The 22,538-nt window shown below is 41.3% G+C and overlaps 1 protein-coding gene across 1 annotated transcript in view; it reads left to right on the top strand.

The window, feature by feature from the left end:
• The window catches only part of C3H1orf21 (chromosome 3 C1orf21 homolog), a 70,874-nt gene extending 48,644 nt beyond the window's left edge, over window positions 1-22,230 (top strand). The window contains exons 3-5 of the mRNA XM_086463039.1: window positions 13,919-13,995; window positions 18,730-18,790; window positions 22,156-22,230. Coding sequence (XP_086319165.1) covers window positions 13,919-13,995; window positions 18,730-18,790; window positions 22,156-22,230 — 213 coding nt within the window. The remainder of the gene's footprint in view (window positions 1-13,918; window positions 13,996-18,729; window positions 18,791-22,155) is intronic.
• Window positions 22,231-22,538: the final 308 nt, after the last annotated feature.

Below are 22,538 nucleotides of genomic sequence, written 5' to 3'. Positions count from 1 at the left end.
TGGTGAAGGTTATTTTATCAGTTCTGCCTATACATGGCACAGGCTTCTTATTCTGGCATCCATGCTGTTCCTGTGACTGGTGTTTGCCCATCTTTTCCTTTGTGTTTCCTTCCAAATAGAATAGATTTTATTTGTTAATGTTCTTAGTAGCAATCAGGGAAGATTCTTGGCCTGTTGCAGCTGTTGTGCTTTTATATGGCTCATAGTGTTATAAAAAGGCAGAGGGATTATGGCGCTTTGGTGACTTCAATAAAATCTATTTTTGCTTTTAGGATCGTTGATGTGGTATATGGTTTGAATTAAAGTTCCCATTATCGCATTAATTCAACAAGCAGTTAATTATTAAGTGTAGGAAAGTAATTGAATGCTAACACTACAACACTGCCCTGAAAAATGAGGCAGTATTTCCATACGAAACTCTAGTTTTCTCCATGTTCTAAGTACCATGCCTGTGAATACACATCACAGTGTACTTCTGACTGAGGCAGAAAGCTTTCATGTTTGGCAATGCTGCACCTCTTGGTAGTAACATGCCGTCCATCGTTTTCTGAACATTCCTGTGATGGAACAACCCTATTAAATTTTAGAGGTGCTAATCTTTGCACCTGAGTTGAAAATAGAGTGTGTCTTAAAACTTGGCATCTGCAAATGGCTGGAAATGAACTTGTAGCCTTGAAAGCTAGGTTTGATTAGAAATAGCAGAATCAAAATCATTTAAGAATGCCTGTTTTGCTTGTTGCATGTGATTTTTGTTAATTTTAGGAAGACATTTTGGACTGTGAGTCATAGAACATGCAGATATTTTACTTTCTGATAATGCTGTGAACACCGAATAACTGTGTTGTTAATTAATCCAAGGGTTGGGGCAGGAAGATAGATCATCCCCACCAGCTTTTTGGCTTGAGAGAGAGCTCAAGTACTGTACCACAAGTTTTATGTACCCATTAGAGAAGATGAGCTCACCTTATTTCCCCTTCAGCATTTATTTACCTCAGTTTTTTGAAGTACAAATGCACCGTTTACGAATGTCCCCTGTATGTGTGGTGATAAAACTTAATGATATTTCAGTGGCAAGCCATGATTCACAGCAGCAGAATGAATACATTCAGAGAGGGCTCACAGAAGTTGGAGAGATTTGTAAAGGAGCTGCCTCTGTTTTTGCAGGAATTGTGCTCTCCTATCTCCAAATACATGATCTGACCTGCTTTTCAAAATAAACTTTCCTTTTTTATGGAAACCTCAACAGTAAAAATAGTTGGTAGAGCAATGTGCAGCTTCCATCCATTTGCTTATGAGTTTCAGATGGGGCTGCTGCAGGTAGAGAAATGGCATTTCTGAGTACGGTAGGTTAACCTCACTGGTTTGAGATACTACGTTAAAAACAGGAGCTTCTCTTGCTTTTTAATATGGCAATACACGTGATGCATCCTGACTTTAGCAAGGCTTTAAATACCGTGACCAAAATTGGACATACTCTGTAGGAAAGATGTAGGCAGATGGGAAAGAGCCCAGAGAGGAGTGTCAAGAATAGGAGGTTTAGCAAACGTAAGCTGTAATGGAAGATGTAAGGAATTGATTTGTTTAGCCTAAAAATACGGAAGGAAATGCAAGTCACCAGATATATAAAAATTTGCTTTAAAAGGCATGACAATTGTTTTTTCTCTGTGACCACTGATAGATGCAGGAAGACATCAGGCAAGGATTTACGCTGGGTAGTAGGATAAAGGTTTGAACTTTTCGAAGTGGCAAAATGAAAGACATACTGTTGAGAAAACTTGCAGGATAGGAGGTTGGAGAACAGGTTAGACAGAAATCTGTTGAAGTGGTTTGGACACATGCTCCCAGGTGATGCAATTAGGTGGTATTTTAAAATATCTTCCTTTCATGGTGGTCGATACCATGTGAAGCTTTCAGGAGACTAATCTTGTAGAGTTTCACAATGCTATTTCACATTCTGATCAAGGAGCCATTGAAATTTTGTGGATGAGTGAAGGATCCATCCCTGGCCAGCCTGATCTTGCACAGCATAAGAGACCTCCTTTTCCATAGCCAGTCCCCTCCCAAGGGAGCAGACACCGTATCCCTACACTGGCCTGTCTCATGGCCATGCCATTGCTGGGACTGAAGCACATCAGTCGCACTCAGCTGGCGCTGACACTTTGCTGGAGAAAAGATTTGCTGCTTTCTGGAAATGGAGGGCAGAGCTCATTTGAGTCTTTTCCATGTCCTCTCTCACCTATGAGGGATGGTTTTGGGAAGAGGTGATGCAGAATGTGAAATGATGGGCACAGTAAAATCGGAGTGGACAGTAAAGGCTGTAACAGGCATACAGTCATTTTGGGACATGTAAGGGGTTAGGGCTGGGCCAGCCACTAACCAAGTGACAGATGCTCTCTAAAATGTTATCTTTAATGTTGGATGTGAGTATTTCCAGGCCTGTAATTGGATTTTAAGCTAGTTCTTCACCCAGTACTGGCTTGGATAACTTCCTCTAATCTGCGGCATCTTGAGCATCAAAGCTATTTTTAAACATCCTTGATGGAATATATTTACTTATTGGTGCCTCTTTTTCCTAACACTGAGGAGACATGCTTATTTATCTGCTCTTTTTCCAAGGAAACTTAGAGGAGATAAACACTTAAAAACCCAACCTCCATGACTGATTTAAATGGCTTATGAAATTTTTAAACCGTTTATGATTATCTTTCATTCTGATGTATATGATATCTATTCTCAGTATTACTTTCAGATAAATTTGTTTGGAGAATCCAGACAAAATCCATGCTTTTACATCTGAGGACTGGAAACTCAGTAAGTGAGCAGGCTACTACGTTCTTTGTGAAATAATAATAATTCTTTCTACTATTCAAAAGTAACAGCTACCAAAACAATGAAAAGATGGTATAAAATACATAAGTCGGATATAAGGTGGCTCCTGCAGCCATAATAATTCTCGTGTGTGTCATAGCACATATGTCATTTAATAATATTCAAACTATTATGTCCTTTAAAGTGTACGTTTTACCTATGCTTGCTGAAATTTGCCATGTAGCAGGAACTATAACTTCATTCTCTTGGGTCTTAAATCTTACGCCCTGTGCAAATTTGAGAACTAATGCAAATAAAACAGACATTGAGAGGAGCAAAATACAGACATTGAAAATATGTTCCAGGAATGGCATTTACATAATTGTAATCTACCAAAAATCTAAAAATTTATGCCTTGGACAGTGCTGGGAGAATGAGAGCTTATTGTAAGGAATTCTTGCTGTTTTGGAACAAGCATTATTATGTTTTTTTTCCCCTTTGTTAGCCGCCCACCCCTGCAAGTGGGAAATGCAGTGAGCTAGCAGTGTCCATCTGCATGAGTGCATTGTGTGTGGCGTATGATGTTCCACGTGTTCGGAGGTGTTTCCCATTATATCAACCTGTGGGAACTGAAAACACATTGTAGGAATAATGAGTGTGAGAATGCCTGCGTCTTAGTGGGACACATGGAGATGATTGCTGTATTTATGTCATTGCTTTATGCAAGAAACTTATCCCAACAGTCTGTGAATGACCAAAACCTTCCTGTTGCAAATGTGTTTCTATTGATGAGTAGTGCTCCTCTCAGTTTTCTGTCATCTCACTTCTCTGAGTTCCCTTGGTCAAGATTTTTTGCTACAATTCTATTCTGTTTACATTTGGCTTAATGGTGTCTTTTCATTTGCACCATATCTTCTTATTAGTTCTGTTTTCCTGTTCTCTTAATTGTGAACAACAAGCCCAGAAGGACTTTAACTGCTTTCCCTTGTCATTCCATCCTTTGTAAATCTCAGGTTTGAACAAGAGGGAAGAAGTGTCCTACGTGTATCCTGCAAAATTGCCCATTAAGACTGGGTTAATGGGATATTCTCATTGTCCTAATATCTAGGAGGATCTCAGTGCACTTTATGGAACTAATTGGATGTAATAAGAAATGTGTAATAAATATAGTATACTCAGACTTGCAGTTTGCAGATAAAGCCAACAACTGCAGACTCTATAGGAGGAGACACCATCAACATGCTGTAATTTTGCAGATGCAGGGAACCGTTACTTCTGATGCCTCCTCAAAGCGGCTGTTTGATGGTCACCATCTTTTCAATGAGCCCAGCCTAAAACGTAACCCAAAAGTTAGTATTAAGACAGTGAGGTAGCATATGCACACATGGGGAGTCATCAGTCTTGGTTGGCTTCAATAGTGCAGGAGGATCTCAGGAGGCTTCACTTACATGTGCCTGACGTGGAGGCATCTCTCAGGGAACTGATTTTGCAAATCAGCGTGTTCCAAAAACAGGCTGAAAAAGTTCGGTTTTGCCTTTAGAAAACCAACTTTAGAAATCACTACAGCTGCTGAAATTTTAGGCCCAGCTATTTAAAAAGCCACAAAACAGGGCACGTCTCGTTCTTTAGGTATGTTCTCTAGTATATGTGTGAAGGACATAAAGCTCTTCAAAACCATCCCAATAAAAAGATATGCAAAAATTGTAGTAGCAATAACCTGCTTGCCATTCCAGAAAAGTGCCTTCTTGAAGCAAAAACTAATGGATACATGCCCTGCTGCAGACGGGCTACGTAATACACCAAGTTACTCTCAAGACTGTCCACACCATTTATTCCTGGCTATAAATGTTTTACAGACTTCACGCAATACTGCTGTTTCATGCTTAATGCCAGTTCTTTCCATGTTATTACACTTCGTGGAAAACTGCCTTCAGGTGACACACATAAAAAATTGAGAGCATGAGTGGTATATACATTTACTATAAATAACTATTTTTGTAAAAGCTTGTTGAGTGAGAGAGAATAATTGACGACACAGGCTTAATAAGCAGAAAGTTATTTTTTGATCCAGGCTTTGATATCCAGAGTGGCTGTACAATCCAGAAGAGTGACATACCTGCAAAAAAGCAAAGTTAGCTGTGCTTTTTCTTGCCGAGTGTCCTAAAACCTCTGAAGTTTACTCAAGAGTCAGTCTAGTGTTGTAAGTTATCAGTAATGCAGTTTTTAACTTTTATCCATCTATTTTTTATTTGCTGGATAAAACTTTCAACCACTCTGAGGTACCAAAGCCATTAAAGATCTGGTATATTAATGAGAGTGGGAGAGCAGGTCTCCTTTCTGCCCATAGCATTTTATTTGCAGTTATTTCTGGATATATTTTGATGTAAGCGAGTATTCTTCATGGTCTAAAGCAATTCCTTGTCACCTTAATTTCTGGTGTGTATAATTGTGAGGGACAGTTTTCAGCCTCTTGCAAAGTTGTTCATAGAGGTGATGTTCCTCAACTTCATTTTGCAAATTGCTTCCCCCTGGAAATCTTGCAGACATGTCCCTTCCTCTGCTTCCTGCTTGTGTTCCCATTCTCTATGAAACACAGTTTTATTACACGGATAAGTAAGACTCCTGCTGAATGAGCAAGATAATTTCCTGTTTGAAATGAAACTTCATGCGGTGCTATGGATATAGGTGTTTTGGCTTTATATGTGTCTGTAATGTCCATTTTCTTATCCTGGCTGACCTTTCGGAGTACCATGGAGGCTGAAGGAACCAGAAAACACTGGTGTTTAGGGCAGTAAGCCTCATATTTCAGAATGGAGGCATTTTTCTAGTGAGCACATTCCTCATTGTTTGTAGGGGACACCTTGAAGTTCAGCAATCTATCTGCAGAAAAGAACTTTGAGGTAGAAATAGTTTTATTTTTATAGACCTTGGTGTCACAAGCTATATAGAAAGTAAAGGATTCAAATGTGTGGGGTGATACAATTGCAGAGCTGTGAAAGGGAACAGGATGGCAAGGTGCAGCTAAGAGTTTGCCTGGAGAATTTATTGGTCATTTATTTATCGTTTATGCTCCTTATTTGTAATTTAATCTGTTTACCTGCCTTAATTTCCTGTCTTCATGCCACCTGCTCCCATATCTGCATTTCAGTTCATCTACAGCCTTCCTGGTATTTGGTTACTCAACAGAATTAATTGGAATTACCCTAACCGATTAGTCCAGACTTTCTAATACTGAGAGGGAGAAGGAGTTGAAAAGCTGATGGGGACGTCTAAAAAGATGTAGCTATTAGATTTAGTAAATATTAATGCCCTTTGAAAACCTTTTAGTGGTGGGAATTGCCCCTTTTTTTTTTTTTTTTCTTCCCCAGCTCTTTAATGATGTTCTCCGTCAGAGCTCAAAGACCAGTAAATTTGGCTGAGAGTGAGCTATATTTAGATACTGCAGGGGAAGTCCTGCAGCTCTCTCCAGAGGGAGCATTTTCCTTCCTCTTCTTTTTTTTCTTTTTCTTTTTTTTTTTTTTTTTTTTTTCCTTTCCAACTTTACACTTCTGGTTGGATTTTTAAGGGGTTTTTTTGAGATCCTGCAGCTTCAGTTGAGTGGAATGGGCATGTTGGATGTTCTTCTAATAATCCTCCCCCACGCTCAGTTTTTAACATCTCAAAGGCATTTAAAAAAAAAAAAAAAAGCAACTACAAATTAGTTACTACACCAGTTTCAGCCAAATATGCAAGCAGCTGATCTAAGGAAAAAAAAAAAAAGTAGGCCAGGTGACAACCTGAACAGAAAGTAAGTAACCTCAGATTAGATGTCCTTGGAGAGGGAGCTCAGTATCGGAGAGCCAGCAGGGCCAAGAACTGGAATGGGGCCAAACCTGCAGACAGAGCAAGTTTGTTGCCCTGCCTCCAAACAGTGCTGCGCTCTGTGAGGAGGTTGTTTGTTTCCTCCCTTGGAGGGGTAAATTAGGTTTCATTTAAACTGCTCTCAGAGTTTGTAGGATGGTCTTAGCTAATGCTCATTTCCTTTTTTTTTTTTCTTGGTCTCCAAATTAACCCAGTTTCCTTGTAATCCTCTGTAGTGTCATTTTGTTGTACTCATTTGCACATGCCCTGAGTTTCTATGTTGGTTTCTTTAGTGGATTATCCAGGTCTGGTGAAGGATCTCCATGTAGGATGTATTTATTTTGTACAGGCACAACAAGCATTTCTCTTCTTCATGTTTTGAAGGCCTGGATGAAAGCCGCCTTGTACTCAATTGAAAGACTCTCGTTGACTTTGAGCCAGGTCTTGCTGAGCAAGATGCACAGGTATATGTATGCATCGATGTATGACTAGTAAAGCAATACTAAAGCAGCATTATCTAATTTCTCAGATTGCAGCATATGGATGCCTTTCTGGTGGGCTGTAGAAAGCTGCTTGGGATTTGCATCTTTCTCTTTTTTTTTTTACCTGTTTTTATCCCATGTTGAGTAATTTTTAATTTTTTTTTTTTGTGCTTTCTAAATCCTGCTCTTCAATATTGCCTTTCAGGAGCTGGAGTTGCTACATCAAAATTTCCCAATAATATCTGGGAAGCTGTTAAGCAGCTCATTTCAGGATGAGGCTTGCCCTCTGGAACAAATTTCAGAAAAACCATGGACCTCCAATGAAAGCACAGGATTTTTCTCTGCCAGACCTGGGTTATACTCCTGGTGTCAGTACAGACTTACTGTGTGGTGTTGGCTGGGTTTGCAGAATCTGCTTTTTTTCCAAAGTAAATGCCAGGCAGTGTGTCTGGTTCTGCCTTCCCTTTGCATGCCTGAATGGCAACAATTTGGGCCTCAAGTCTTCAGGCTTCAGTCTCTCCCACTGTTGCTTGGGGATAAAACTCAACAAACCTACTTGGTTTTGGTTTGGGTTTTTATGTTGGTTTGGTTTTTTTTTTTTTTTTTTTTTTTTACGGTGTCCAATTTATTAAGGAAGATCTTTATCACAGAATCACACACTGGTTGAGGTTGGAAGGGACCTCTGAAGGTCATCTAGTCCAAGCCCTCTGCTCAAGCTGGGATACATAGAGCTGGCTGCCCAGGACTGAGTCCAGGCAGCTTTTAGACACCTCCAAAGATGCAGGTATTTATAGGCGTAAGGCATCATGGGCAAATGCTTCATGCTCAGTTGAGGAAATTTTGGCCTGATACAGCAGTAATATTTATTAAAATACTCCATTTAAGACTAAGATTTTATTATGAAACATGACCTCAGGCTTCATGCAAATCTATAAATAAGAGCCATGTTTTCCAAGTCCTCATTGTGAAGGCCAGGGTGCTCCAGGTAGCAGGATGGCAGCACTTGGTCAAATGGGCAGGCTGAACATTATTGTTGCCTCAGGTGCTTCAGTGCTTCTTAAAACTGATCTCAAGCAACGTTTTCTTGGAGCCCAGGGCAAGCACCTGTTGACTTGTGTCACAGTAGTGTGTTCAGGAGTCTGCGTGACTGCATCCACAGTTGCAGCTACCTGCAAGGTGTGTTGGAGGGATCAAGGGAGTTTGTTCCAATATTGGCTCTTCTCATGACCATTGCCAGTAGAAGGTTGCTTTTAAGAAAGACTTACTTTGGAAAGGTAGAAGGTCCTTCTGGTGACTGTAATGATAATGTCTTTCTTAAGTGTCTTCTCACCATGAGCATCTATATCTTTGTCTCTCTGTGCCTGTGTTTCATCAAGGTTAAATTAATTACTAAGCCTCGGCTTTAAAGCCCAGTGTGTATTTTGGAGCTGGTGTGCATTTGGAGCACACTGACCAGTGCTCACTGTGTGCAAACAGAGCTGCTGTCCAGCCTGGTTTTCAAAGCTCAGCCTGTGCAGGCACCCATCTCCATTGTCAGATGGGCCCATGATTTTCATCATCCCTCATGCCATGCACAGGATCCTGAGAGGAGGACAGTGGACTCCCTGTGTTAGCACTGTCCAATGGATGTGATCCATACCACACCCTGCGTTGTCACCGAGTGTGCCGTAGACCCCTTCTGGACAGCACAACGTAGACACATGTACACATTATGGCAGGGATAATGTGATTCCTTGTTGTATCTATGAATAATCTTCTTTGACCAGCATCCAAGATTTTTCAATGCTTGATTTGCCCCTTTGTTATTAAGTTACCCTAAATAGTGTTTTCAAGTGGTTTTGCTTGGTAACTGGAGAAAGAAGAAAAAGGCTTTTTGTTCCTGCCAAATGATAATACAAAAAATAAACAGTCGTGTACATATAAAGTAAGGAAACTCAACTGAAATCTCATAGATCAGTACTTCTTCCTTGTTCACACTGACGCATCAAGACAGTCCATGTAAAATAATTGTTACCTGAGGCTGGTCCTTGTAACTGAGGGAGGTAAAAAGTGCTGGGCTGGCATACAGAAATTTTACATCTCGTCCTTCATGCCATTTCTGACAGATGCATTTGGTTTCCTTCTTTTCAAATACAGTTATTTTAAAGAGTGGTTTATGGTATAAAAAGAAAATAAATACTTCACTTTTCATAGAATCATAGAATGGTTTGGGTTGGAAGGGATCTCAAAGATCATCTAGTTCCCACCCCCCTGCCATGGCAGGGACACCTCCCACTAGACCAGGTTGCTCAAGGCTCCATCCAACCTGGCCTTGAACATTGCCAGGGAGGGGACATCCACAACTTCCTTAGGCAGTCTGTTTCAGTGTCTCACCACTCTCAGGGTGAAGAACTTCTTCCTTTTATCTAATCTAAACCTGCCCTCTCCAGCTTCCAACCATCACCGCTCGTCCTGTCACTGCAGGCCCTTGTAAAAAGTCCCTCCCCAGCCTTCTTGTAGGTCCCCTTCAGGTACTGGAAGGCTGCTAGAAGGTCTCCCTGGAGCCTTCTCTTTTCCAGGCTGAACAAGCCCAACTCTCTCAGCCTGTCCTCATAGGAAAGGTGTTCCAGCCTTCTGACCATCTTGGTAGCCCTCTTCTGGACTCTCTCCAACAGCTCCATGTCGTTCTTGTGTTGGGAGCTCCAGAGCTGGACGCAGCACTGCAGGTGGGGTCTCACAAGGGCAGAGTAGAGGGGCAGAATCACCTCCCTTGACCTGCTGCATCTCTTGATGCAGCTCAGGATGCGATTGGCTTTCTGGGCCCCAAGTGCACACTGTTGTCTCATGTTCATCCTATCATGCACCACAACACACCCAAGTCCTCCCCAGGACTGCTCTTAATCCACTCTTTGCCCAGCCTGTACCTGCGCTTGGGATTGCCTTGACCATTTTCACCTAAATGATTTTAAAGATGAGTTACATGGCTCCAGAAAGCAGTTTGAAAGGCGCTGTTGGCTCCTTTGAAGAAAAGTGTCATTTTGATATAAATCAGGAATATTATTTTATGAATATTTCAATAGCTGTAAACTGCCAATATTGTGTAAAACACGATCGCTATCTGGAGACACCTTTGGTGGTTCTGTCAACTTCAGTATATTTTAATAGCAAATCTACAGAGACAAATTCATCTTAAAAATTATACTAATTTGAGGGAACATGCTGCCTTCAAACATCGGTGGCTCCAAGATATGGATACAAGTTGGATGCTTCAGCCTTTTCCAAATTAAACAAAAAACAGCCTGGAAGCTAAGAACCCTATTTTACTTACACTAAGTTTTACTGGTTTATGGGGGTTTTCCCCCATTTGGCTCTATATTTGTTTAATCATTGTAACTTTAGAGGAAAAATAAATAAAGACCAAAATGTTACTAAGTTAATGAAAATTAGCTATTAGATTAAGTAGTAGAATTGCTGCTATCATCTTTAATTGATTTCTTCCTGGACAGTTTAATCAATTAAAAAATGGATAAAATAATGTTTAGTCTCTTCATAAAATATGTTAGCACTTATGGAGTCATCTCTTAAAAATCAGCCCTTCTCTACTAAGCTGTGAGCGTTAAGATAGTTGAGAAGGACTATTAGCAGCTTACCTGAGTCCATCTGTGGCAGTCTTCTGAAGAAAAGCAAAATACTTCAAATGAAGTTCACATGTCTCTAGAAATGGGTTTGTAAGAGGAGAAGCACCAAGGGAAATGTTGACAGATATTTAATTATAATGGCAGTAGTGGCTGTTGCTGTGTTAATAGCATCTGGCAGCAGAGTCACCGCCATCTGTTAATGCCCTGAAATTCTGGATACGTGCATCCTTTATGAAGGAATTAACAACAATTAACAAATCTATCAAATTAAATCACCTTGATTGGATGACAGCTTTACCTTGATAATGATTAATTGCAAAATAATGGAGAGTAAAATGTCCACTGTTTACCTCTTTACTGTAGACTAGCTAGTGCTACTATCAGAGTACAGCATCCTGGAGGGTTTACTCTGAAGCTTGTGGTGTGAGACATCATTTAGTGTATCTCCTTTAAATAATCCTTACAAGCAGGGCTGGATTAAAAAAAAACCCTTTTGGATCTTAATTCCTATTTGCAACACATTAGGACTCTAAAATGACTTGCGGTTCTGCTGATGCACTGTGACTTATTTAATGTTAAATAAGGGAGAAAATAAGGTTAGATTGATAGAAATAACTCTTCAACCAAAGTCAAGTCAGCCTAGAAGAGCAATCTGACTACATTAAAGCATTTTGGGTTTCTTTGTAAGATCGATATTAGAATTCAAACTATTAATTTCTGATGAATCAATTTGTCTTCAGAGTGATGGGGAAAATATTCTATTTGTTAGTATTTGGAAGAATTAGTTTTGGATATCTGTTTTTATCAAAGCCAATATTTCAGTCAGTGTAATGAAATATTGCTGCCGTAAATAATAGCTATAAACAAAGCAATGAGCCAATTTGAGGCCTGGTGGGGTTTTATTTTTCTCTTAACTCCTCTTTTTGTGTTCATTCTTGCTGAGCAACAGATGGAGAAGGTGGCATGCTCTGATTAAATAGAAGAATTGTAAGTAATAGGTAATTGAGGTGTGTTAATTATCAAAAGCGATAGGAGGGAGAGAGTAAATTTTGGGATCTTGAGGTGAAGTAAACTGGGATTTTATTTCTGACTTCTTGTGTGAGTCAGTTAATATTCTGAATATTGCTCTGGGACCCACAGAGAGAAGGCAATGTATATTTTCCTTGTGTCTTTCTTCCTAAGTGACAGAAGTTTCTTTAGGCTGGTATTTATGCTAATTCCAGCTACTGATAGAGCTGCACTGACACTAAACCACAAGCAGAGATATGGAAAGCCAGGTTGGCACCACCATGATTTATCACAGCTCCCAACACAGGAGGTATAAATCAGAGCTTTCCTTCCCTTTCAGTTGAGGCAGTGGATTTGCAGCAGATTTTTGGTGGGAAAGGGTCTGTACCTCCAGGGTGACAGTATGCAGAGACAGCAGATAGCCCAAAATTCACCTTGTGTTGCGGTAGGTGGGCAGGAGATGCTACAGCCTCAGAACATGCCTACCACTGGACCATCCAGGTGTGCAGTGTGGACCATTCCCGGTTTCTGTCTCTGCATTGTGGCAAACTAACTGGTGGAGCAGATTGGAGGATAAAGGCTCACCTGGTACATGAGCTTCGGATTTAGCTGATTTCTGGTTTTGGTGTCTTCTCCATGAGACCTGTCCCTCTCTTTTTATTTGGCTTGACAGTTGTACGAGTTTGCTTGACAGTTGTACAAGTCATACATCAACTCAGAGTTGCATGACTATGTACATGCATGTTCACCACACATGCAACATGCATGTACATAGTCATCCGCAGTTAACACTTAAAATTAGAAGATGCTTTGAAAACAAGTGATTTTGTTTTCTGTTCTGCTGCTTAGACTTGACATCATGTGATCACGGGTAGGCAGTGGCTGGTGGGATGTAACAAACATACAGAGATGTTTACTAAGCTTGGAAGAAAGGCTTGTTTCTCTCTTATTTTCATGCAAGACACCATTTTCTGTTTAGGAGGATTATAAGATATGCATTAAACACTGTTAAATATGCTGAGGCAGTTGATGTTTACAGCCCTTGTAGACTTACTCATTAAAATATTAACTGCTAGACAACCTCTTTTTTTTAAAAAAAAAAAAATCAGTGATTTAGTAGCCCTCTTAAAAATCATGTTATGTGATTCAGACATTCAAAGACTAAAAAAGACAAAACAAAACCGCCAAAATTGCCCACGAAAGCACTAATTCCTGGGTTTACATTTCTTAAATTGTCATGGGCGTGACATGCTTAAGAAATTCCGACAGATTTGTGGAGCGGGTGAGCTCTGAGGTTTGACTTAGCTCTCCCAGCTTTCCCTAACACGCAGTTCTGGGAAGATATGGAAAGGGCCATATCCTTCTCCAGGTTTTTGCAGACAATAGATATGTGTGTGCTCTAAGCTTTGGTTTAGAGAAGCTTTTGGCACAAGGACAAGATGTTACCTTGAAATGCTGGCTCTCAACTAAACTCTTTTCCTTCCCCACCCCTTTTTTTAAGATGTTTTTAGTGGCTGTGGTTCTCCACAGAGGACACAGTTGTGTTGTTCTCTATAAACACATTCTGGTTTGCTTCCTTGGGCCCCCTGTGTCCAGGTTTCTGCTAAGCAGGTCAAGCCTGCTGTTGCTGCTCTTCTCACTGGCACATTTAATCTACGCTTTCTCCCCATAACGATTTTCCACGTGATGCTGATGTTTCTTGCCTCTGTTCTGAGCAGACCTACAGATCTGGGGTGACTCTGGGGCTCTGCCTTTTCAATGCTTTGCCTTGCTCTGTTAAAGGTGCCAATTGATGTTATCATTGATAGGACTCTACGAGGAGCCAAGCCACAGCCATACACCTCATTTTCCATGGACCGGTGGAGAGTTATTAGTCAGCACGGTGTTTAATCGCTACATGTACCAGATGGATTTTGCCTGGTGACCCAGAGGCAATCCTCCAGGCCACTGAGCCCGTGACATATAAAAATTGCCTGCCTGGGGTCATTGCATCAATTGTATTGCCTTTAATTTCATTTTTGATGAGTTTTTCTCATTCAGTTTTACCGGTAGAAGAGCCTGAGCCCGGCAGAGTGTGAGACCATGATGACAAATGCCTGTCACACTTTGTGTGCTTAATAAATACTGATGGTATCTGTGTTGTGTGATTTTTGTGTGTTTCAGGAAAAAAGTGCCAGTTCAAATGCAAGACTTAAATCTAATAAAGAGATTCCAGGATTAGTACATCAACCCAGAGCAAAGTAAGTTCAATTTTTTTTTTTTTAATTGTAGTACAAATAAACACAGGATTAAGCAGTATCTGTGAGGTACTCAGTTATTGCCTAGTGAAAACCATTTGGTGGTTCCAGCAGCCCTAAAACCATGCTCAATTTAAATAAAATAGGCAAAGTTGCCTGTGTCCTGAGACCAGTGACACAGCTGGGCAGCGCTTGTGCTGGCATCCCTGCAGCATCCTCTCCTTTGCATGGCTAAGATGCAGGACTTAAAAATGCTATATGCATTTTTCTGTGCCTTATAGGAGTACCATACTGTGTTATTTCTCAGCTTTCCGTACAAGTTACACGTGAACAAAATTATATATGCTCTAGCGTTTCTGAATACTATTGGTTAAGTTCCCAGGGATGTTTTTGCTAGCTGTTGGCTTAGGTTAGCAGTTATACTGCCTGGGATTAGGAATGGTAAACTTCTTCCATTTAAAATGGTCAAGTTGTTTCTTAAATGAGAGTTGGATTGTAGCTGAGAGTTTCTCCATTCTTTGCTTGCGGTTCTGTGCCCATACCCTGACTGAGATCAGTGTTATATATGCCATGAAATATTTAACTCCTGTGACTGAGATGGTTATTGATAATAGTAACTCATTTCTTATCTAAATCAGTTAAATTTTAATCAGTAATTGGATTGCAAATAACAGATTAAATAGAGCTGTATATTGCGTTCATAACAAAGAAGTGATAAAGCTTTGCTGTTGGATTTTGAACAATAGCGGAAATGCTGTTCTTTATACTGTGCCTTCAGGGCACTTATTAACTTAAACTTGCTGCATACCAAGTGCATTGTACACCGTTTCAAGTCTGGAAACTTCAGTAATCTCCTAATGAACTGACAGTATAATTCAGTCTCCTTTCAAACGGGAAAATCAAGTGCTTCAGATGTAATTGCAAAGAAATTCACAGTAGGGAGGTGGAGGTAAAATCACCCTTCAGCAAAGCTGCACCTCATTATTGTGGCTTGGTCCTTCCCAGCAGGGTCAGAGATGTATTTAAGGTGCTCTAACAGGAGGCTAATCAACCTGGGATAAAAAAGGGCTGTGTCTTTTGACGGGTCGTCTCTTCTGTTGCATCCAAGGCAGAGGAACTGCATGGGGTCAGGAGGTCCATTCCTTCATCAGACTCTGATTTTTAAAAGTCTGCAGAAATCAGAACTGACCTTCATTCACCAAAAAGCCTAAAGACATTGCACTGGCAGAGGTAAACGTTTCTGTCACAGTCCTGAAAAAGTCAGGGAACTTCTCAGAGAGTTACAGAATGTAACATTAGGTTGTTGGTTAAAGCCTCCACTATTTGTCCTACCCTCAGCTATTTATCTAATCTACCATTGAATTTCTGTTTATGAAGTGGCTACATGTTTTTGAGTTGCTAATCACCAAGTCAGTAAATATCTGTTATCATGTGCAATTTTTTTTTTTTGAGGTTTATCGTCTAAACCCATGACAGTTCTGACTGCAAGGAGGGGTGGCATTGGGTAGAAAAGGGCTACTCAGTTAAAGAGCAGAAATGAATAGGTAGATCATTAGATGCATCTGCTAGGCGTTCTTGTAGAACAGGTGTTATTTCAAAACAAAACATGGGCTATGTACCAAATTACAAGTTCATTTACAATGATGAGAGCTTTAATATGTTAGCTGTAAAAGTAATGTTGTGGGGGCTTTTCTTGTTTGTAGGAGGATTTAGATTTTATGTCTAGAGTCCTGGACTCTAAAAACAGTGTACGTAGGGAGACATAGATTTATGGGGGTCTTTGACAGAGGCCAAGGAGTTGGTCCTTCCTCTTTAAACTGAGTCCTGGTACCTGGCATACCTTCATGGGCCTTCATTCCTGCATGCTGCCCTGACCTCTCAGGCACTTGGTCTGTTTGCTCATCCTCAAAACTCACTCTGCTAACATCTTTAGTCAGCTACGTGATCAGATATGCCCCATCAAATACACTGAGACCTGATCATAACTCATGGAGTAACAGCAGCCTGAAGCATAAAGTGAAAGAAGTAGTATTTCATACCATTTTTACCTTGCTAAATCACAGCATCACAGAAAGGTTTGGGTTGGAAGGGACCTTTAAAGTTCATCTAGTTCCAACCCTGTGCCGTGGGCAGGGACACCTTCCACTGGATCAGGTTGCTGAAAGCCCCATTGAACCTGACCTTGAATGCTTCCAATGATGGGGCATCCACAACTTTTCTGGGAAACCTGTTTCAGTGTCTCACCACCGTCATCTTAAAAAAATTTTTTCCTTGTGTCCAGTCTAAACCTACCCTCTTTCAGTTTGAAACTGTTGCTCCTTGTCCTGTCACTACAGGGCTTGCTAAAAACTCTCTCCATGTTTCTTTTAAACTCTCTTAATACATTGAAAGGCCACAATAAGGTCTCCCTGGAGCCACCTCTTCTCCACATTAAACAACCCAAACTCTCTGAGCCTTTATAGCAGAGATGTTCTAGCCCTCTGACCATTTTCATGGCCTCCTCTGGACCTGCTCTAACAGGTCCATGTCCGTTGTGTGTTGGGAGCCCCAGAGCTGGATGCAGTACTCCAGGTAGGGTCTCACCAGAGCAGAGTAGAAGGGGAACATTCCTTCCCTCAACCTGATGTCCATGCTGCTGGTGATGCACCCAGGACACAACTGGCTTTCTGGGCTGCAAGTCCACATTGCTGGCTCATGTCCAGTTTGTCACCCACCAGTGTCCCCAAGTCATTCCCTACATTTATCACTCTGTACTGATACTGGGGATAAAGATCCCATCTTTTGGCAAAATGTGCTTCATTGGCCTGCCATGAAACATCTAAAAATGCCTTCTCATGCCTTCTAATGTGCTTCTTACAAGGAAATTTAAATCTGTGTTTCTATTTGGGGAAAGCTTTTTTTCTGGAGGGCTACTCAAGAACTCTGCTTAGATTTGGTGGTTTTCTCACTCTTCCAGTTGTTCATTAACTCTGCCAGTTTCTCGCCCTGCCATAGATTTTACAATTTTAATGCAGTGTCAGCATTTGTGTGTATGTGTTTCATCTCTAAATCGTAGGGCAATTTTACTGGCCAGCCAAACTTTTCTGAAGATCGTGGCCTGCAAGGGCCACAGGACCTCCTGTGGAACTTCAAATGTATATGGCCACACAGTACTCCATTTTTTCTCCCCTTCATTTAGTTTCCTTATAAATTATGGTTGGGGTGAGTCACTACAGTATTGTCTTAGTTTATTAGAAACTGGATCTATGATGTTGCAAAGGCAAGAATATCTTTCCGGTGCTTACCTACCCAGAAAGGGCTGTACTGCCCTAAGCCCCTCTCCAAGGCATGTGAATATGCAGGTGACAGAGTGGGCTGCCCCAAACAAACATCTTTTTGCCATCTCAGGTGGAGGTGGGAACCTGAGGGACAGGCAGACAGCTGGGGACAGAAGCTCCCACACCACTGAAAGGTGAATTGTTCCCTTTTCTGAATTACCAGCTTTAGGTTTTAATGCCACTTCTGAGACCTTCTGTACTGAACTGAGCCTTTATTTATGTCCAGCATAAGCAAATCATTGTATACATTCATCCTGATAGCAAGTGAAGTATGAATGCTGAGCTCTGTAGGGAAGTGCAGCGTGTTGTTGGGCACATGGGAAAAGTATTAACTCATTACAGCTGAAAGGATCATGCCAAGGAAGAGGGGACTGGGGTGGGAATTCAGCAACCCAAACCAGCTTTTACTGTTGGAGAAAATCTGAGAGCTGTCCTTCTATCCATCTGATATTACTGTTGACACTGGCACCAGTCTCCCATCCTTCCTTTTTCACATCTCTTTTTGTCTTGCATTGAGTCCCTAATGTTTTCTCCAGCCTCCCATGGGCCCAGGTGCTCCTCCCTGGTCCAGAGGATGTTCCAGCTTCACCTTCCCCAAGGGACAGAGTTATTTCAGGAAGGAGGTTTTCACCACCCCCTAACATAAATAAAGCAGACACACCCCAAATACCGTCTGCCATGCATTCTTATCTTTGTCTCCTCATCCTTTCCTTTGCGTCTGACCTTCCTGTAGGTCCCCCCTGGGGAAGGGCCTGGTGTCTTCTGCCACCATCAGTGTTTTACAGACAACAAATAAGTGTTTTCCAGCCCTCTTCACTAATGTGAAATTGTATCACTAACCTCTTGGGGCTGCAGAATTAATTGAAGTGAATAATCTGCTGGGTCCTCAGGGAGCTGTAAGGACTACCCGTCTGGGAGGAGAAGGACCAGCCTGGGCTTGTAGATATTCCTAGGTGTTGAGCACAGAGCCTAGCTGTAGCAGGGCAGGTAGATCTTCCAGTGCGAGGCTTTAAACTCACTTTATAGGCATCTCATTTTGTGGTGGTGAGGTTGGCAGTCTTGGAAGACCTTCTGTCTTGACACAGAGGGGTTTCTTATTGGCCCAAGGAAAGGTAGCAGGCTAATAAGTTTCTGCAACCTGCCTGGAAAAGGGAATAGTCTCCTCTGGATGCCCACGGGTCCTAGTTACCACCCCAAGTGTAGCACACATACACAAAACTAAATGCAATAATTTTTCTGTGGGCAAACCAAAAAATGGAGGAAAAAAAAAGATATCGTTGTAGACGAAAGTGTAAAGTGGTTTCTTTTTCACAGTGGTAAAAGCTTACAGCTGAGTCCCTCAACAACCCTGGACAGCAGCATCAGTATTTTACAATGGAAGAAATCCTCTTGGTACTGATACTCTTCCTTTCCCTTTCAGCATGCACATCTCTGAAAGCCAACAAGAATTCTTCAGAATGCTTGATGAAAAAATTGAAAAGGTAAGACACAATAAAGTAAATGTATGTTTTCACTTGAGGTGGGCACGCCGGTTTCCCAGCTCTGTGGGGAGGACAACAGGCACTGTCTGTTGCAGCACTCCATGTTCTCCAGTACTTGGAGGGAGTCTAGTCCGAGTCGCGCCTTACCACTTGTTGGTTAGACAGCTCAAGCGCAAAGAAAACTGAAAAGATAAAGAGGTTGCAGGAGCTACTGGAAAGAAACCTTTGTTTTTTGGAAACATCACCAGGCTAGGATGAATGGCAAATTAACTCAATATACATGGACTACTGGATAAAGGAGAAGAGCAAAGTGAAGTTTTATGCCCTTAGTGACTTGAGTTCTCATTTATTCTCTGTGGGAGACAACTGGAATCTTAATGCCAGTGGTATCTGGCATACTCTTCTTATTTCTTGCTGAATCTCTTCAGAATAGTTCTTGGCTCCGAAGGTTATGAATAGTGTGGCTGTATGTACAGATAACCCTGCCTCAAGACCTATGGTAGTGAAATAATGATGCTGGAGGTGTTTTGAAGAAGAGGGTGAATAGTTCTTTACATAGCTCATTGTCCTGATAGCAGCTTTCATGTGTTTCACAAGTCTTTTAAATGAGAATCCCAATGTCTTTGTGAGACAGAAGTGAATAATTGTACCACAACATAGATGGGAAACTGAGACTTGAGGAATTAAATGGACTGTTTGGATCAAGTCTAGATTTCAGCCTTTACTTATACCTTGACCTGATGCTTGCTAACCAATGTAGTCTTTACACTTCATATTTTGGAGTGGTGTATCTTATTAAATGCTTTCTTCCCCGATTGGAATTTGTATTCCCGAATTGTAGTGTTGGGTTGCAGACTAGGAGGGAAATTTTTACATGGATGACTCTGAATTTCTGCCATTTTTGCCCACATTCCTGCTCTGAGGAGTGGGAGTGCTACAGCGGGTGAATCTCGTATTTGTCCCAACAAATTTGTTACGCTACTCTAAAAAAAAAAAACCAACTTCATGAAAGGAAAAAGTTAGATAAAGGGGAAGAGAAGAAGTGAGGAGGAGTTTGTAGGTTCCTGAGAAGAATATTTCTATACTAGTATTTCAGAGGAGTAAGATTTTACTGATTTTACTTAACCTATATGCATTTAAACTTAGAATTTCTACATATCCATGATATAGCTGTATCTCCTTTGAATAAATGCATTCACCCTATAAATATTTCAGTGCTTTCCCTGGACATCATCACCTTCCATAATGTCAAACACAGAGTCTCCAGTGAAATGGATTTTCCAAAGATCTATCTTATCTACATACTAAACCATCTGATGGCCATATGTAATTATGAATTGAGGTTAGGTTTTGTTTTCAAGATTTGTTTCAGGGCAGCAATACCATTAGTTCAGCAGCTGCCACATTGAGATGCAGTTGACTGTGTCTCCTCACTGTTTGGACCATGCTTTCTGAAGCTTGCAGGTGTTCTCCAGGGCTCTTGTCCTAATTCATCTTCTAGATCAGGAGATTGCCTATTTAGAGAAAATACGCAGTTTTATCTGTCAAAGAGAGAAAGACAGCTCCCATGCATTTCAAGCTGTTGGCAGTTGATGGGATTGGCAGGAGTTAATGCGCAGCTGAACATGGGATTTGCTTTCTCTGGGGACCTCCTGTGCCTGAGGAAATAGTCTTCCTAAAATAAGTTTTGGCATTTTTAATTAGTCTTTGCCTGCAGTACATTGTTTTTCTAGGTATATGCTGCAAGTGCCAAAAAGATTGGAAAATATGAGGGGATTTGTTTGATCCTTAAATAGCATTTTGAGTCCCTTCTCCACTGAAATGGAGGACAGCAGTTGAACAATTAAAAGAATTCTATCACTGAGCAGCTCACCAGTTACAGCTAAAATAGTCTGCAGAAGTAGGGGGATATTTCCTATGATTGATGAGGTCCCAAAACATGTTGTAATGTTCACATGATAACCATGGCCATGAGCAGTGTTGGATTTATAGTGGAGACATGCTGTTCATCACTGACTCCATGGGCTATGTCTTTAAAGACTCTACAGTCAGAAGCAAAACATCGCTCAACTTGTGTTGAAATCCCAAGAGGTGTTAGGTCACCTAATACAAATGAGTAAGAACAACTCTTAACGTGTGTGCTATGAATTGGAGAGGAAAATTAAATGAGTGTTTCAGACTCAGCAAAAATGATTACATGGACAGGGAGCTAAAATAAAATTTCTGCAATCAAAGTGTGAAATGGAAAGAACAGAGGCTGATGTTTTAGCAACTGAAAATACAAAGTATTTATGATTCCTAGAGATCAAAAAAAAGCCTTAATGAAATAGTCTGGAGAATTTCTCTGAAAGTCTAGCTCCTGTCAGTAGCCGGCACGCAGCTGTGTTCCTGGCTGCCCATACAAGGCTGAACTGCCTTCTGCAAATGCCACCCAAAGGTAAAAACCAGAATGTCAACCCCAACGCATAGAGCTTCTGTCTACCAGAATTCGGTGTCAAAACACTGTGAAGCGTTCAGAGGGAGACATCTGTTCCTATCTCTGCATTGATTTCTGTCCCTGCTTGGAGAGATAAAGCTGAACTTGCATGTGTAGGACTGCGTGTGATTATGGTAATTCAATTCATAGGATTTGTTGGAAGGAGGAAATACTGAAATGAAGGCTCGGCACTGAATGCTGAGGCAGGACTGACTGAGAATGTAAAAGCCTTGCACATAGGGTTGGATGTTGGTTCTGCTAGAGTCGATGCAGTCATTTCAGAGGCAGCAGAATTTGAGCTAAAAAACCACCCAAAACCTGATGAGAAGCCAGAGATACACAATTTTATGGGAGGTTGAGAGTAGCTGGGTAGAGTTAAGCAGTCAACAGCACAGGAAACAGTAGTTGTATGTACATGACAGACCACAGAGTACTTGTAATAGTGTTTCCGTGGCATAACAACATGCATCCAGAGGTAGGAACCAAGCAATTAAATGGTTGAACAAATCTCAGCGCGGCTGGGGGATGATTTTCAGAGGATGGGATGCTGCTGTAGTGGTAGAGAGTGAGCACAGCTTTAGTGCAGCTCCAAGGCTGGATGTGCACTGCATTGGGAGATAAGAGGAAAAGGGAAGACCAAGTCACCTTTGAGCAGCACAAGGCCTGAGAGTTATGGTGAAAGCTGTCTCAGAAATGCTCCTGACATCTGCCAGCAGCTGCAGCAAGTCTCACGCTCACTGAAGTTACTGTGGGTAGAGTCATGGGCTTTGCTTTTGGAAACAAAAAGGCACTCCCATACAAAGAGTTTGGGAAGAAAACAGAGCAGAGACAGGCAGCTCGCCTGGTGACAGTGTTACCATCATTTTTTGAAAATTTGGTTTGCCTAAAGTCGTATACTCTAGCAGAGGATGAGCAGCAGGTAATGGGAGCAATGAAGCTCGAGGAGAGAGCCTCTCCAGATTGAATCAGAAAGATAGGGGTCAGACGTGCAAATGATTTGCTTGAGCTGAGAAATCAAGGCAGAAATACAACTTCAGAAACCTGAGAAGGAAGCAGCAACCGACTGACACGTCCCTCCTAAAGCAAATGCAGCAAGACTGGATAAATTCAAGATCTGCGTGATGCCCACAAGTGGAGAAATGGGGCCCACCAGCTGATCCAGGACAGGGAAAGTTGCTGCACTCATCACTGTGATAAACCTGTTTTTAAAATGCCATCTCTGATTAAGAAGATAGAAATGCATCCCACTAACAGCGTCCGTGTCTGCATGAC

Source organism: Leptosomus discolor, chromosome 3, assembly GCF_034619465.1.
Source record: "Leptosomus discolor isolate bLepDis1 chromosome 3, bLepDis1.hap2, whole genome shotgun sequence".
NCBI classification, from domain to species: domain Eukaryota; kingdom Metazoa; phylum Chordata; class Aves; order Leptosomiformes; family Leptosomidae; genus Leptosomus; species Leptosomus discolor.
Note: the sequence above shows the minus strand (reverse complement) of the source record. Positions and strands in the feature narration are given on the sequence as shown.